Below are 17,211 nucleotides of genomic sequence, written 5' to 3'. Positions count from 1 at the left end.
AATAAATTAAACAATTATTATTATTATTATTATTATTATTATTATTATTATTATTATTATTGTACCATTTATAATGTGTTTGTTGGGATCAAAAAAAAGAAATAAAAAATAAAAACAATGAAATTTTGTTGTGAGGTAGTCTTGAAATTCAAAAAATATTTTTTTTAATTTTTTTTTTAAAATATCTTTTTATAAATATCTTTTTATAAATATCTTTATCAAATCGTAAAAAAAAAAATGGGGAACGTTTTTTTTTTTTTTTTTTTTATTTTTTTTTTTAAAAAAAAAAAATGATAAAGAAAATTTTATTAATAATCCTAACATTGGTGATAATAAATAGCTTTTCAACAATAAATAATTTAATAATTGGGGTTGAAGGACAGTTTCAATTGTATGATATTACAAATCAAGAAGAAGGTGCTTATAATAGATACCCAGATTCAACAAATCAAAAAATTTGTTCATATGTTTTTTCGATTGCAATAGTTGATTACTCGAATAGTGGGGCAACTTTGAATGTTTTCACCAATGATACAGATGCAATGGTCTATCAAATCATTAGGAAAGAATATGGAGGAATTGCCACAGTTATAGTTAAAAATAAAACACCAAATACTTATACATTATTAATAAATGCAACATTGCAAAATGGTCAAAATATTTATAAGAATATCTCAATAACTTATTCTTGTGAATGTTTGTATATAAAATTTAAAATTAAAAAAACAAAAATAAATAATTAATTAATTTCAATACCAATTTTATATAGATATCCCTCGAGAATTGATGAAGGTCAATGTTTTAACAAGTAACAATTATAAATTTACAATTAATCCTTATACAACATTAATACACTTTACAGGTTTAAAATATCAAATATCTTATCTAAATGTTTCAAGTCCTTCTTGGATAAACATAAATAATTTTTATTCAAATTTATTATATGTTAGTGTAGATTTTAATAAATATAATTTTGTACCAGAGTCTAATATATCAATACTTTTCTTGGATAGTTCAGATCAACAATATACTGTGAATATTACAATTCCTTTTTTTTATTTTTCAAGTAAGTATAATAATTAAATTTAAAAAAAAAAAAATAAGATATTAAAATTATTATTATTATAAGAAATGAATGTAGAAGAAAAGGATATTACATTCAAGATCTATCCAAACCAAACCGATGTTACAGTACTTGGAGTTAATTGTTCACCAGTTTACTCTATTACATTAAATGAAACCATTGAATATGATCCATTATTTATTGAAGATGTTTCACGTCGTATGCCTACTCCATCATATGAAATACCAGGAAAAGGTACAACATTCATTGGTTATGTTTATACACAATATTCTATTTTCGCACAAATTAATAACTCATTAACAACAATTTATAGTAACCCAAATTTAAATGTTTCAAGTAAGTTTTTTAAAATTAAATTCAATTACTTTTTAATATATACATATATCAAAGATTAATTTCTATTGACATTATTTAAAAAAAAATGAATAGAAAACTTTAATTTTACATTTCCAAATGTCATTGTTGAACCAGTATCATTACCTTTAATATTAAACTCAACAATGTTTTCATTTGGGTTCACTTCAAGTTTTCAGTATGCAATTTTTCCATTTTATTTTAGATGGAATTTAGGTTTTCAATATATCTTTAGTTGGCCATTTGGGTTTGAAAGTGGTCAAAATTCAAACTATTCTTTAAAAGTATCATTTTTAAAACCCACGTATTCGCCAAACAATTTTGGTTTATTGACCTTTAATAATGAAAATTTTATTATTCAAATAGACAATAGTAAGTATATATACATATAATCATTAATATTCTAATATACATATATAATCATTAATATTCTAAACTACTACTGAATAACACACACACACACCCCACACACAAACAAGTACTAACATTAAAAAATATTTTTAAAAATAGCGATAAATTCATCATTACTACCATTAGAATTAGAATCATGTAAAGTTATATACCTTTTTGAACAATTTCATTTATTAATAATTAAAATAAAACCAACATATAAAGAGATTGGTTATAATCTTTTCATTCAAATTAATGATGATGCAAATGCAATATATAGACAAGAATCATTGGTAGATGCTGAAAATAATATATATGAAATTGTTTATGATTTTAAAGGGCGTGGATTTTCAGTTTTATCTATTGGAGATTCAACTTTTAAAAAGAGTCAAGTTTATTATGTAAATAGTTATTTTTCAATTAATCCATTTTCAGTTATAGATTATAAAGCTCCAACAATATTACCTGTTTTAATAGAAAATATTACATTTTTAAAAAATTATATTGATGTGGCAAATAAATCAGTTGATAATATAATTTATTTCAATTATAATGGTACTCAAGCCCATAGTGATCCTTCAGCTTCATTCTCACTTTTTATTTTAAATAGTAATACCACAGAATCTAATATAGTTTTCGATAGTTTAAAGTTTGCAACTTGGAATTCAACAATTTCAAAATATCAAATTAAATTTACAGTTCTTGCAAACACTAGACCTGGTCCACTCAGTTTCTTTTTAATGTGTGGTTATCAATCTTCAATAACAAATGATATGTTTCCTTTATCATCACAACTATTTATTGTTTCTAAACATTTCGATGCGTATGGACCAATATTTAGTAATATTGAAAAAATTAATTCACCAAATGAATTTGGTTGGAAATTTACAATAGATGATCCAATTAATGGTTTTGATTATGGTGATATTATAGTGAGAGGTGAAATGGATAGTTCAACTTATAAATTCCATTTAACAACTCAAAATTTAACAAGAGGTGATAAATTTAATGGTGATTATCAAATTAATATAACTTTACCAAGTAAATGTGCATCTCAAAATTATATTATCACACAAGTTAAATTATATGATACTCAAGGCTTTTCAGGTGAATTTTATGTAGTTGGTGAAATGGATGGTATTAAAAATGTATTTATAAATTATTTATCAGATCCAACAATAAATAAAGTATATAAAACATGTAGTGGTGAAAATGATGGTATCGATAGTTCACCACCAATTTTAACTTCATTCATACCAATATTAAAACAAAATAGTGATGGTACTCAATACTTATCATTCAACTTTGAAGCAGTAGATATTGAAAGTGGTTTAAAAGATAAACAATATCCAGTTGTTTATATTGAAACAATAGAAGTACAAACACTTGAATGTGTATCATCTATTATTTCAATAAACGAAACAGCTGCAACCTATACATGTACTATCGATTTACCAATAGGATTTGGATACAATTCAGATATTATTTTCAGTGTTTATGGATTCATTAATAATGGCGGTTATTATAGCGGATATTCAAGCGAATCACTAAATAATTTATCTTTTATATATACAATTAATAATATAACTTTTAATAAAGTAATACAAATCACAAAATGCAGTAAATTTAATTCATTTGATAGCGAGTTATGGATAACAGGTAGATGTTTCAATTCAACGCAACAAGTATATGTAAAATATGAAGGAGACTCAAGCTTTAATCAAATAGTACCAACTACAGTTTATTGGAGTGCAATTTTTATTAAAAATATTAAACCAACCGATAAACCATTCATTATCAAAGTTTCAGACCTACCACTCACATCAAATGAATTCACTGTCAATCCAATAGTTTATAATTTTATAGATCCAACACCAACACAAACACCAATACCTACATCATCACCAATGCCAACGAATAAACCACAAACATGTTTAGGTGAACCAGTATGTGGTGGATCAAAACAAGGTTTTTGTTCATCAAGTGGATGTATTTGTTATCCACCTTGGATTGGTAATGATTGTAATTCACAAGTTATAATTATACCACAACCATCAACAAATACATCACAACCATCAACTGAATTACCAATTATCGATAACAATAATCAAACATCAAATAGTACAAATTATTTATTCAAATCATTGATTTCAATTGTATCATTAAGAGAATTAGATTTTAATTCAAATCAAGTTAATTTATATACATTTGATAAATGGATTTATACACCAATTAATAATATTAAAAGTCAATACTTTACAAGTATTCAAAGTGGTGATACAAAATCAACAAATACATTAACAACCAATATTACTGTAACTTTAGAATGGTTCAATCAAACGACAATTATTCAATTCGCAAATAATAATATAACAATGAATCCATCAAGTATTAAATATACAATTGAAATTACAGAATATAAATTTTTAAAACAATTAAATAGTCTTCAACTTGTAATGTCAGCATTATTCGAATCATCAACTTCCAAAGATACTTGTTCATTAAAAGTATTTGGAGATACAAGCGATGGTGATAATTCAAACTTCTTTAAAATTCAAATTGATGATCATTCACTTTATGGTAGATTCATTAAAAGAGCAATCATCGATTCAAAAGTGTCTTCAATTGAAAATCAATTATTAGATTCAAAAATGAACTCAATTCAAACATCATCAGTATCACAATCATTCATTGGTATTACAATACCAAACTATAAACAATCAATAATTATTGATCCAGACTTTTCAGTATTAGTAGATAGTAAACCAGTATCAAATAATGATAATAATTCAATTTGTACATCAAATAAATCAAAACTAACAAGTGCTCAACTCGCTGGTATTATTATTGGTTCTATTGCTTTTGCCACTGTAGTTATTGTATCAGTTGTTTACTTGGTTGTGAAAAACAGAAAATCAAAAAAATTCCAAAGAAAAGTACAAAAGAAATTACAAACAATTAACTGATAATTACTTAATCAGTTAATTTAATTCTAATATTTAAATTATAAATCTTGGAAAAAAAATAAAAATAAAAAATAAAAAATAAAAGATAAAAACAAATAAAAACAGGACTTTTAATTCGAAAAAAAAAGTATATATAAAAAAAATTTTAATTTTTTTTTTTTTATTATTTTTTAAATTAATCTTTAAAAAAAAAAAAAAAAGACAAAATCACCATTAATTATATAATCAATTAGCTTGAGATAGAACAAAAAAATGGATCAAGATTAGTAGAAAGAAAAAGCAATTGATTTCATCAACAACACCAAAAAACCAATTATTTGGTAAAAAGAAAAAAAAAAACCAAAAAAAAAATAAAAAACAAGTAAAATGAACCAATCATTTAGATGAATGTTGTTTTTTTAAAAATAACAATAATAATAAAAGATAAAATAATAAGGGGAGTTACACAGAAAATAAAAAAAATAAAAGTAAAAAAAAAAAATAAAAAAAAAGAGGAACACTTTAATGCAAAAATTTTTACAACCGCCTTATAAAATATATATAAAAAACAATCATCAATATTTTGTTTTTTTTTTTTTTTTTTTAACAAAACGACACCAATTTGTTTGGTAATAAAAGCGAAAAGAAATTTTGTGTCTTTTTTTTTTTTTTTTTTTCTGTTTGCCCCTTAGAATTTCAAAATTTTTTTTTTGTTTTTTATTTTTTATTTATTTATTTTTTTTTTTTTTTTTAAAATATCTTTTTTTAAATATCTTTTATTAGCTCAGCAAATCGTAAAAAAAAAAAAAAAAGCAAAAATAAAAAAAAATGTTTGCTAAAGGGCAAGTTTTTTTTTTTTTTTTTTGTTGTTTTAATAAAAAAAAAAAAACTTATTGCAAGTTTAAATAAACAAAAAAAAAAAATGATAAAGAAAATTTTATTGATAATCCTAACATTGGCGATAATAAATAGCTTTTCAACAATAAATAATTTAATAATTGGGGTTGAAGGACAGTTTCAATTGTATGATATTACAAATCAAGAAGAAGGTGCTTATAATAGATACCCAGATTCAACAAATCAAAAAATTTGTTCATATGTTTTTTCGATTGCAATAGTTGATTACTCGAATAGTGGAACAAATTTGATGGTTTTCACCAATGACACAGATGCAACAGTCTCTCTAATCAATAAGAAAGAATATGGAGGAATTGCCACAGTTATAGTTAAAAATAAAACACCAAATACTTATACATTATTAATAAATGCAACATTGCAAAATGATCAAATTATTTATAAAAATATCTCAATAACTTATTCTTGTGAATGTTTGTATATAAAACTAAATTAAAAAAAAAAAAAAAAAAAAAAAAAAAAAAAAAAAAATTAAAAAAAAAAAAAAAATAATTAACTTTAATATCAATTTTATAGATATCCCTCGAGAATTGATGAAGGTCAATGTTTTAACAAGTAACAATTATAAATTTACACTTTTTCCTTATACAGCAACAATACACTTTGCAGGTTTAAAATATCCACTAAATTTGCTAAATGTTTCAAGTCCTTCAAATGTTGCAATGAGCTTAGAGGGATATTCAAATTTATTCTTTGTTGGTGTAGGATTTGATAAAAATAATTTAATATCAGAGTTTAATATATCAATAAGATTCTTGGATAGTTCAGATCAACAATATACTGTAAATATTACAATTCCTTTTTTATATTTTTCAAGTAAGTATAATAATTAAATTTAAAAAAAAAAAAAAAAAAAAAAAAGATATTAAAATTATTATTATTTTAAGAAATGAATGTAGAAGAAAAGGATATTACATTTAAGATCTACCCAAACCAAACTGATGTTAAAGAATTTGGAATTAATTGTTCACCAGTTTACTCTATTACATTAAATGAAACCATTGAATATGATCCATTATTTATTGAAGATATTACAAATAATATTCCAACTCCATCATATGAAATACCAGGAAAAGGTACAACATTCATTGGCCAAGTTCATACACAATATTCTATTTTCGCAAAAATTAATAACTCATTAACAACAATTTATAGTGATCCAAATTTAAATGTTTTTAGTAAGTTTGTTAAAATTAAATTTAATTACTTTTTAATATATACATATATCAAAGATTAATTTCTATTGACATTATTTTAATTTTTTTTTTTAAAAAAATGAATAGATAATTTTAATTTTACATTTCCAAATGTCATTGTTGAACCAATATCAGTACCTTTAACATTAAACTCAACAATGTTTTCATTTGGATTCAATTCAAATACCCAGTATGAAACATTTTCATTTTATTTTAGATGGAATTTAGGTTTTCAATATATCTTTAGTTGGCCATTTGGGTTTGAAAGTGGTCAAAATTCAAACTATTCTTTAAAAGCATCATTTTTAAAACCCACATATTCGCCAAACAATTTTGGTTTATTGACCTTTAATAATCGAAATTTAAATATTCAAATAGACAATAGTAAGTATATACACATATAAAATCATTAATATTCTAAACTACTACCGAACAACACACACACACTCAAAACAATTACTAACATTAAAAAATATTTTTAAATATAGCAATAAATTCATCATTACTACCATTAGAATTAGAATCATGTAAAGTTATATACCTTTTTGAACAATTTCATTTATTAAGAATTAAAATAAAACCAACATATAAAGAGATTGGTTATAATCTTTTCATTCAAATTAATGATGATGATGCAAATGGAATATATAGACAAGAATCATTGGTAGATGCTGAAAATAATATATATGAAATTGTTTATGATTTTAAAGGGCGTGGTTTTCAATTTTTATCTATTGGAGATTCAACTTTTAAAAAGAGTCAAGTTTATTATTTAAATAGTTATTTTTCAATTAATCCATTTTCAGTTATAGATTATAAAGCTCCAACAATATTACCTGTTTTAATAGAAAATATTACATTTTTAAAAAATTATATTGATGTGGCAAATAAATCAGTTGATAATATAATTTATTTCAATTATAATGGTACTCAAACCCATAGTAATCCTTCAGCTTCATTCTCACTTTTTATTTTAAATAGTAATACCACAGATTCTAATATAGATTTCAATAGTTTAAAGTTTGCAACTTGGAATTCAACAATTTCAAAATATCAAATTAAATTTACAGTTCTTGCAAACACTAGACCTGGTCCACTCAGTTTCTTTTTATGGTGTGGTTTTCGAGCAATAACAAATGATATGTTTCCTTTATCATCACAACTAATAGTTGTTTCTAAACATTTCGATGAATATGGACCAATATTTAGTAATATTGAAAAGGTTAATTCAACAAATGAATTTGGTTGGAAATTTACAATAGATGATCCAATTAATGGTTTTGATTATGGTGATATTATAGTGAGAGGTGAAATGGATAGTTCAACTTATAAATTCCATTTAACAACTCAAAATTTAACAAGAGGTGATAAATTTAATGGTGATTATCAAATTAATATAACTTTACCAAGTAAATGCGCATCTCAAAATTATATTATCACACAAGTTAAATTATATGATACTCAAGGTTATTCAGGTGAATTTTCAGTAGTTAATGGAATAGATGGTATTAAAAATGTATTTATAAATTATTTATCAGATCCAACAATAAATAAAGTATATAAAACATGTAGTGGTGAAAATGATGGTATCGATAGTTCACCACCAATTTTAACTTCATTCATACCAATATTAAGACAAAATAGTGATGGTACTCAATATTTATTATTCAACTTTGAAGCAGTAGATATTGAAAGTGGTTTAAAAGATAAACAATATCCAATTGTTTACATTCAAACAATAGAAGCACAAACACTTGAATGTGTATCATCTATTATTTCAATAAACGAAACAGCTGCAACCTATACATGTACCATCAATTTACCAATAGGATTTGGATACAATTCAGATATTATTTTCAGTGTTTATGGATTCATTAATAATGGCGGTTATTATAGCGGATATTCAAGCGAATCACTAAATAATTTATCTTTTATATATACAATTAATAATATAGCTTTTAATAAAGTAATACAAATCACAAAATGCAGTAAATTTAATTCATTTGATAGCGAGTTATGGATAACAGGTAGATGTTTCAATTCAACGCAACAAGTATATGTAAAATATGAAGGAGACTCAAGCTTTAATCAAATAATAGTACCAACTACAGTTTATTGGAGTGCAATGTTTATTAAAAATATTAAACCAACTGATAAACCATTCATTATCAAAGTTTCAGACCTACCACTCACATCAAATGAATTCACTGTCAATCCAATAGTTTATAATTTTATAGATCCAACACCAACACAAACACCAATACCTACATCATCACCAATACCAACGAATAAACCACAAACATGTTTAGGTGAACCAGTATGTGGTGGATCAAAACAAGGTTTTTGTTCGCCAAGTGGATGTATTTGTTATCCACCTTGGATTGGTAATGATTGTAATTCACAAGTTATAATTATACCACAACCATCAACAAATACATCACAGCCATCAACTGAATTACCAATTATCGATAACAATAATCAAACATCAAATAGTACAAATTATTTATTCAAATCATTGATTTCAATTGTATCATTAAGAGAATTAGATTTTAATTCGAATCAAGTTAATTTATATACATTTGATAAATGGATTTATACACCAATTAATAATATTAAAAGTCAATACTTTACAAGTATCCAAAGTGGTGATACAAAATCAACAAATCCATTAATAACTAATATTACTGTAACTTTAGAATGGTTCAATCAAACAAAAATCATTCAATTCGCAAATAATAATATAACAATGAATCCATCAAGTATTAAATATACAATTGAAATTACAGAATATAAATTTTTAAATCAATTAAATAGTCTTCAACTTGTAATGTCAGCATTATTCGAATCATCAACTTCCAAAGATACTTGTTCATTAAAAGAATTTGGAGATACAAGCGATGGTGATAATTCAAACTTCTTTAAAATTCAAATTGATGACCATTCACTTTATGGTAGATTCATTAAAAGAGCAATCATCGATTCAAAAGTATCTTCAATTGAAAATCAATTATTAGATTCAAAAATGAACTCAGTTCAAACATCATCAGTATCACAATCATTCATTGGTATTACAATACCAAACTATAAACAATCAATAATTATTGATCCAGACTTTTCAGTATTAGTAGATAGTAAACCAGTATCAAATAATGATAATAATTCAATTTGTACATCAAATAAATCAAAACTAACAAGTGCTCAACTCGCTGGTATTATTATTGGTTCCGTTGCTTTTGCCACTGTAGTTATTGTATCAGTTGTTTACTTGGTTGTGAAAAACAAAAAATCGGTTTTGTTCCAAAGAAAAGTACAAAACAAATTACAAAAAATGAACTGATCGGCTTAATAAATAATTGATTTCGTCCCAACTTTTTAATAAAAAAAAAAAATTAGTTAATAATCCTAAAATTCTCTTTTTATAATAAATAATAATAATAATAATAATAATAATAATAATAATAATAATAATAATAATAATAATAATAATAATTATAAGATGAAAAAAATTAAAATAAAATTAAAATAAAAAGAAATAAATAGGACAACAAAAACAATTTTCTAACTATGGCTTGGGTATATACTAATATTTGGTAATTAAAATTTATTTTTATTTTTATAAACATTTTCTAAGGAATTAATAGATAGTATCATCATATTTAATTAAAATTTGAATTATTATTTTCAAATTTAATTAAAATATGGTAAATCTCTATTGAGTGGTCTAGATGGCATTATTCTAATGTCCATTACATTTTCTGAATCATCATCAATTTTCTGAGTTATACACCTTGATTGAACAAGTTCATAATCTTCTCCATTGCATTCAACTTTTCCACTATTGATTTCAAAATTTTCATTACTCCAAAGTTTACCATCTGTTTTATATTGAATAAAACGAATAAAAAGAGGTGGTGGAAAGATCATTGGAGTTGGTAATGTGATTGCTAAAAATTATTTTTAAATGTTGGATTGAAATAAATATTTAAATAAACAAAATTGGATATATTATTTCAATTTATTATAAATAATTTACCTTTTCCACTTATTGTTGATTCTCCATCATTATTTTTAATTATCATTTTATATCTGTTAGCATTTTCAATTTTTTTTTTTTTGTTTATTTGATTTTTATATTTATTAAAAAAAAGGGTAATAAGAAAAAAGAAAAATTAAAAAAAAAAAAAAAAAAAAACATTAAAAATTACCCAATATAAAAGAGAGATTTGGATCACTTCCCTATTTATTTAAAAAACGATGTTAATTGTATATTAAAATCGGTTTTTTTTTTTTTTTTTTTTTTTTTACCCAAGTTTGACCTTCTAATTTATAATCAATTACACGAAACCAAAATTGTGGTGGAATTTTTTGTTGTGATCAAATTGAAGATGCTATAATAAAAAAAAATATTAGAGTTATAAAAAATTAAAGAATATATAATTTGAATATTATTATCACTGTTGATCCTCCATTGTAACTATTTGTGATTTTAATATCTGTTGGCATTTAAATTTTTTTTTTTTTAATATGAAATTGATATTTTTTTTTTTTTTTTGATTTGGAATTTTTTTTTTTTTTTTTTTTTTTTTTTTTTTTTTGTGTAGGTTTTTAATCTTTTTAAATTGGTTTTTTTTTTTTTTTTTTAATGGATTTATTTATTTTTTTTTTATTTTTTTATATTAAAACCAAAAAAACCACCTCTGTTTGGTTATCGAACCAAATCCAAAATAAAAATAAAAATAAAAAATGAAAAAAAAATAAAAATAGTGATAATGAAAAAAAAAAAAATAAAAAATATCATGATTTTTGGAACGATAATTTTTTTTTTTCTTTTTTTTTTTCTTTTCACCATTTTTTTAACTTCAAATAATAAATTTAATTGAGGAATTTTATGAAATTTTTTTTTTTAATTCTAAATTTAGCTTCCTCGTTTTTTTTACTTCAAAATGATCAAAATAAAGTTTTTTTTTTTTTTTTTTTTTATTTAAATTAAACAAAAAAATAAGGGACCCTCCCTTTGGGTAGGAAATAAAAAAGAGGCCAGCTCCGCATTAAATTACTTTTGACGATGATGTTTTTATCTTACAAAAAAAATAAAAAAAAAAAATCAATTTTTTTTTGAGTTTTTTTAAAAAATTATAATTCATGACATTTGCTTTTCATTTCCATTTATTTTTTTAAAATATCTATTTTTCCGACCAAAGATTTTTTTTTTCCGACCGATGATTATTTGCACTCAAAAAAAAAAAAAAAAAAAAAAAAATTGGACCCAGGGTTGTTAATATTTGAATATTGTTAAATGTTGGATAGAAAAATATTTTTAGTATTTTTTTTTTTTTTCATTTTTTTTTTTTTTTTTTTTTAATATTAAAAATCATTTTGTATAATTAATTAAAATGAATAAAAATTTTGTTTTGTATTTATTTTATTGTATTTTTTTAAATTATTGTAATAGTCAATCATTGAACATAACAGATATTTCAGAAGCAAATTCGTATATAGTATATCCTGATTCATCAAATTCACAAACTTGTTCTTTTAATTTTAAATTTTTTATCCAAACTGTTAATATAATAAATTATTCTGGAAGTTCATTTTCATTTTTATTATCTAAATCTTTTGTTTTGGATACATCATCATTTATAACTAAAGATGGTCATGCATATGCATCTTTTAATGGTTTAAATTTGCCATTAGGAAATGATAGTCTAATATTAACATCAACTTATGAAAATTCAGATGGTATTAAAATTCAACAAAATTATTCAATATCTTATAAATGTGAATGTTTGTATTTGCCCCATTAAATTAATTAATTTAATATTTTAAAAAATTATTTAAATTGCTAATTTTTTTTTTTAAAAGTAATTGAATTTAATTCTTTGGGTTATAAGGTTTTATTAACAAATAATTTTAAAAAATCTAAATCAGGAATGAATGGAATTATTCAATTTACAGGATTAAAAAATAAACTAAAATCATTAAGTTCGAGTGGGGGAATTTTCAATGTCAAACCAACATTTCCAAATAGTTTTTCATTTTCTGATTATCAATTTCAAAATTTAACAAAAGAAAATATAATTTCACTTTTATTTAATAATGGTAATAATATTACAGTAAAATTTCCATCATCATTTAGTTCATGTAGGTATTTTTTTTTTATTTTTTTTTGAACTTGCACTTTTCATTTTTTTTTTTTATTTTTTTATTTTTTTTTATTTAAAAATTTCAAAAAATAATTAATCCTCGTTTAATTTTATTATTTTTTAGATTATAATGTTGATGAAAGCAATTCAAAAGTTGTAATTTATCCAAGTGAAAGCACAAATATAATTGAATATGGATATGACAATTCTCCACTTTATTCAGTTACAATAAATAAAACCAGTGTTGATTATGAACCTTATATTCAAGTTAATAATGGGTTTAGCAACTATTCTCAAATAACACCAATATATCAAAATGACAAAACTGTAACATATTTAGGTCAACTTATTAATTCAGCACCTTCAAAATTATCAATTTATTCAGAGTTTAATAATTCTTTAATAAAAATCTATGAAACACCAATTTTAAATATTACAAGTAAGTATTTTAAAATATATCTTTATAAATGAATTTTAATAGTAATGATAATAATTTTTATTATTATAATTTTATTTAGAATTTAGTAAAGAACCTTTTGTTCCAAATCCATTTATTGTTACATACTTTAATAGTGATGGTATTTTTTTATTAAATTCATCAATGTTTACAATTACCACATCAAATCAATTTAATTTCTTAACAACAACCTATTCATTTGGTTTATTCACAAAAGATTTTCAATGGCCATTTGGTTTTGGAAGTGGTAATAATTTTAATTATAATGTATCCGCTTCATTTTTGAGATACAAGGCTCTCATTAGTTCACCAAAAGTTTTTACTGTTGATAAAACAAATCTAATCAACATTAATTCAAATATAAGTATGTATATAATTTATTATAAATAAATTTAAAATAATAATTAATAATAATAATATTTAAATTTTTTAATATTAATATATATTTTTATTATATTATTATTATTATTATCATTAAAACATAAACTGTTTTTTTTTTAAAAAAAAAAAAAAAATTATAGTTGCACCAACTGTAAATGCACCAATTCTTTTAAAATTTGAATGGGTTCATTTATTTTCAGGAAATTATTTATTAAAATTTAGGGTAAAAGATAATGGATATGAAGCATTTGTTGGTATTGGTGATGTCAATACAATTGCATTAAGATATGAATCAATGATAGATAGTGAAAGTATAGGTGATGAAATTGTATTTGCAGCAGTTATAGATACATACAGATATCCAATTGACAAATTTATTGTATTCGATAGATTGGGACAAACAGAAACATATTCAATCGGTCAATATTATTCAGTTAATCCACTTTTAAAAATTGATTCATTTTATGAAAATAATAATAAAAATAATAATAATAATAATAACTTATTACTTATTAATAATATTACATTTTTTAATAATTTTATCGATATAATAAATAAATCAGTTGATAATGTAGTTTATTTTACATATAATGGAGGTAGAATGGATAATGATGAAAAACCAATTGGATTTATGTTAATGGACGTAGTTACATTAGTAAAGAATAGTAAATACCATTTCAACAGTTCAACACTATACTTTTCAACTTGGAATTCAACAATATCAATGTATCAAATTAAATTTAAAATACCTGCAAATACCCAACCTGGTCATATTCCATATAGATTCTTTATCAACTCTTATTCAACACCTTTAGATAGTGAATTCTTACCATCATCTGCACAACTATATGTAACATTATCAAGTAAGTATCTATAATATAGGTATAAATACAATTTATCAATAGTTTTCAATATTATTATTATTATTATTATTATTATTATTATTATTATTATTATTATTATTATTATTATTATTATTATTATTATTATTATTGAATCTACAGATTTCGATGGATATGGACCAATATTTAGTAATATTGAAAAGGTTAATTCAACAAATGAATTTGGTTGGAAATTTACAATAGATGATCCAATTAATGGTTTTGATTATGCTGATATTATAGTTAGAGGTGAAATGGATAGTTCAACTTATAAATTCCATTTAACAACTCAAAATTTAACAAGAGGTGATAAATTTAATGGTGATTATCAAATTAATATAACTTTACCAAGTAAATGTGCATCTCAAAATTATATTATCACACAAGTTAAATTATATGATACTCAAGGTATTGGTTGCTACTTTTCAGTATCTGAATCATTTGTAGGTGGTGGTGTTAATAACCCATTTATAAATTATTTATTAGACTCAACAATAAATAAATTATATAAAAAGTGTAGTGGTGAAAATGATGGTATCGATAGTTCACCACCAATTTTAACATTATTTACACCACAAGTAGCTATTCCTGCAGATGGACATATGGAAGTATATTTCTCATTTGAAGCAACTGATTACGAAAGTGGATTAAAAGATCTTCAATATCCAATGGTTTACGTTGAAGCAATTGAATTTCAAATATTTGAATGTGAAACAATTATTAAATCAAAGAATATCACCTCTGCAACCTATCAATGTTACGTTTACTTACCAAGAGGTGTATTGTACACTTCAGAAATTACATTCAGTGTTTATGGATTAATTAATAATGGTGGTTGTTATGGTGGTTATTCAAGCGACTCACTAAGAATTCTATTCCCGTATAAGTTTTCAATGAAAGCAGTATCATCAGGACTTGCTAAAAGGTTAGATATCTATAGAGTTTCTCAAATTACAACAAGTGGTGGCGAATTATGGATAATAGGTGCTGGTTTCTTTTCTTCAAATCTTGTAGTATTAATTAAATATTATGGTGAATCAACATTTACACAAACATCAATACCAACTATAAGTTATCCAAATGCAATGTTAATCAATGATGTCAAACCAACTGATAAACCATTCATTATCAAAGTACAAGAAGCTTTCTTTTCAAATGAATTCACTGTTTATCCATTAGTATTTGATATTCGTTTTGTACCACCAATTCCAACAGAATTACCAACAGAATCCCCAACACCAAATCCATCATCATCATCTTCTTCAATAGACTCGTCATCGTCAACACCTACATCATCACCAATACCAACGAATAAACCTCAAACATGTTTAGGTGAACCATTATGTGGTGGATCAAAACAAGGATATTGTTCATCAAGTGGATGTGTTTGTTATCCACCTTGGATTGGTAATGATTGTAATTCACAAGTTATAATTATACCACAACCATCAACAAATACATCACAACCATCAACTGAATTACCAATTATCGATAACAATAATCAAACATCAAATAGTACAAATTATTTATTCAAATCATTGATTTCAATTGTATCATTAAGAGAATTAGATTTTAATTCAAATTAAGTTAATTTATATACATTTGATAAATGGATTTATACACCAATTAATAATATTAAAAGTCAATACTTTACAAGTATTCAAAGTGGTGATACAAAATCAACAAATACATTAACAACCAATATTACTGTAACTTTAGAATGGTTCAATCAAACAACAATCATTCAATTTGCAAATAATAATATAACAATGAATCCATCAAGTATTAAATATACAATTGAAATTACAGAATATAAATTTTTAAATCAATTAAATAGTCTTCAACTTGTAATGTCAGCATTATTCGAATCATCAACTTCCAAAGATACTTGTTCATTAAAAGTATTTGGAGATACAAGCGATGGTGATAATTCAAACTTCTTTAAAATTCAAATTGATGATCATTCACTTTATGGTAGATTCATTAAAAGAGCAATCATCGATTCAAAAGTATCTTCAATTGAAAATCAATTATTAGATTCAAAAATGAACTCAATTCAAACATCATCAATATCACAATCATTCATTGGTATTACAATACCAAATTATAAACAATCAATAATTATTGATCCAGACTTTTCAGTATTAGTAGATAGTAAACCAGTATCAAATAATGATAATAATTCAATTTGTACATCAAATAAATCAAAACTAACAAGTTCTCAACTCGCTGGTATTATTATTGGTTCCGTTGCTTTTGCTGCTGTCGTTGTTGTTGCAGCTTCTTATTTTATTATAAAAAAGTGGAAAGACGATAAATTTGTAAAAACATTTAATAGAAAATTAAAAAAACTATCATAATTAACAAATAAAAAATACTGTGTATTAATTTTTTAAAAGTTTATTCCTTTTTAAAAGGAGTAGTTTAAATAAAGATTTTTAAATAATTAATTTTTTCTATGGAAT

The 17,211-nt window shown here is 23.0% G+C and overlaps 4 protein-coding genes across 4 annotated transcripts; 3 read left to right on the top strand and 1 right to left on the bottom strand.

Moving 5' to 3' along the window:
• Window positions 1-290: 290 nt before the first annotated feature.
• Window positions 291-4,794, top strand: DDB_G0273967 (EGF-like domain-containing protein; the record flags this gene model as incomplete). The annotated part of the gene is made up of 5 exons (XM_639250.2): window positions 291-696; window positions 770-1,066; window positions 1,130-1,420; window positions 1,514-1,810; window positions 1,949-4,794. The coding sequence occupies 5 exons, from the start codon at window positions 291-293 to the stop codon at window positions 4,792-4,794; spliced, it is 4,137 nt and encodes a 1,378-aa protein (XP_644342.2).
• Window positions 4,795-5,695: 901 nt separating this feature from the next.
• On the top strand, window positions 5,696-10,221 carry DDB_G0273965 (EGF-like domain-containing protein; the record flags this gene model as incomplete). Its single annotated transcript, XM_639249.1, has 5 exons — window positions 5,696-6,101; window positions 6,205-6,504; window positions 6,576-6,866; window positions 6,972-7,268; window positions 7,373-10,221. 5 exons carry the CDS (start codon window positions 5,696-5,698, stop codon window positions 10,219-10,221), a joined length of 4,143 nt encoding a protein of 1,380 aa, XP_644341.1.
• Window positions 10,222-10,571: 350 nt separating this feature from the next.
• DDB_G0273963 (hypothetical protein) lies at window positions 10,572-10,963 on the bottom strand (the record flags this gene model as incomplete). Its single annotated transcript, XM_639248.1, has 2 exons — window positions 10,572-10,828; window positions 10,918-10,963. 2 exons carry the CDS (start codon window positions 10,961-10,963, stop codon window positions 10,572-10,574), a joined length of 303 nt encoding a protein of 100 aa, XP_644340.1.
• A 1,314-nt stretch (window positions 10,964-12,277) lies between these two features.
• On the top strand, window positions 12,278-17,106 carry DDB_G0273961 (EGF-like domain-containing protein; the record flags this gene model as incomplete). Its single annotated transcript, XM_639247.1, has 7 exons — window positions 12,278-12,668; window positions 12,747-13,025; window positions 13,152-13,466; window positions 13,546-13,848; window positions 14,006-14,728; window positions 14,870-16,261; window positions 16,334-17,106. 7 exons carry the CDS (start codon window positions 12,278-12,280, stop codon window positions 17,104-17,106), a joined length of 4,176 nt encoding a protein of 1,391 aa, XP_644339.1.
• Between the last annotated feature and the right edge of the window lie 105 nt (window positions 17,107-17,211).

The sequence above is a fragment of the Dictyostelium discoideum genome (genome assembly GCF_000004695.1).
Source record: "Dictyostelium discoideum AX4 chromosome 2 chromosome, whole genome shotgun sequence".
Classification (NCBI taxonomy): Eukaryota; Evosea; class Eumycetozoa; order Dictyosteliales; family Dictyosteliaceae; genus Dictyostelium; species Dictyostelium discoideum.
This window is presented reverse-complemented; position numbering and strand designations above follow the sequence as displayed.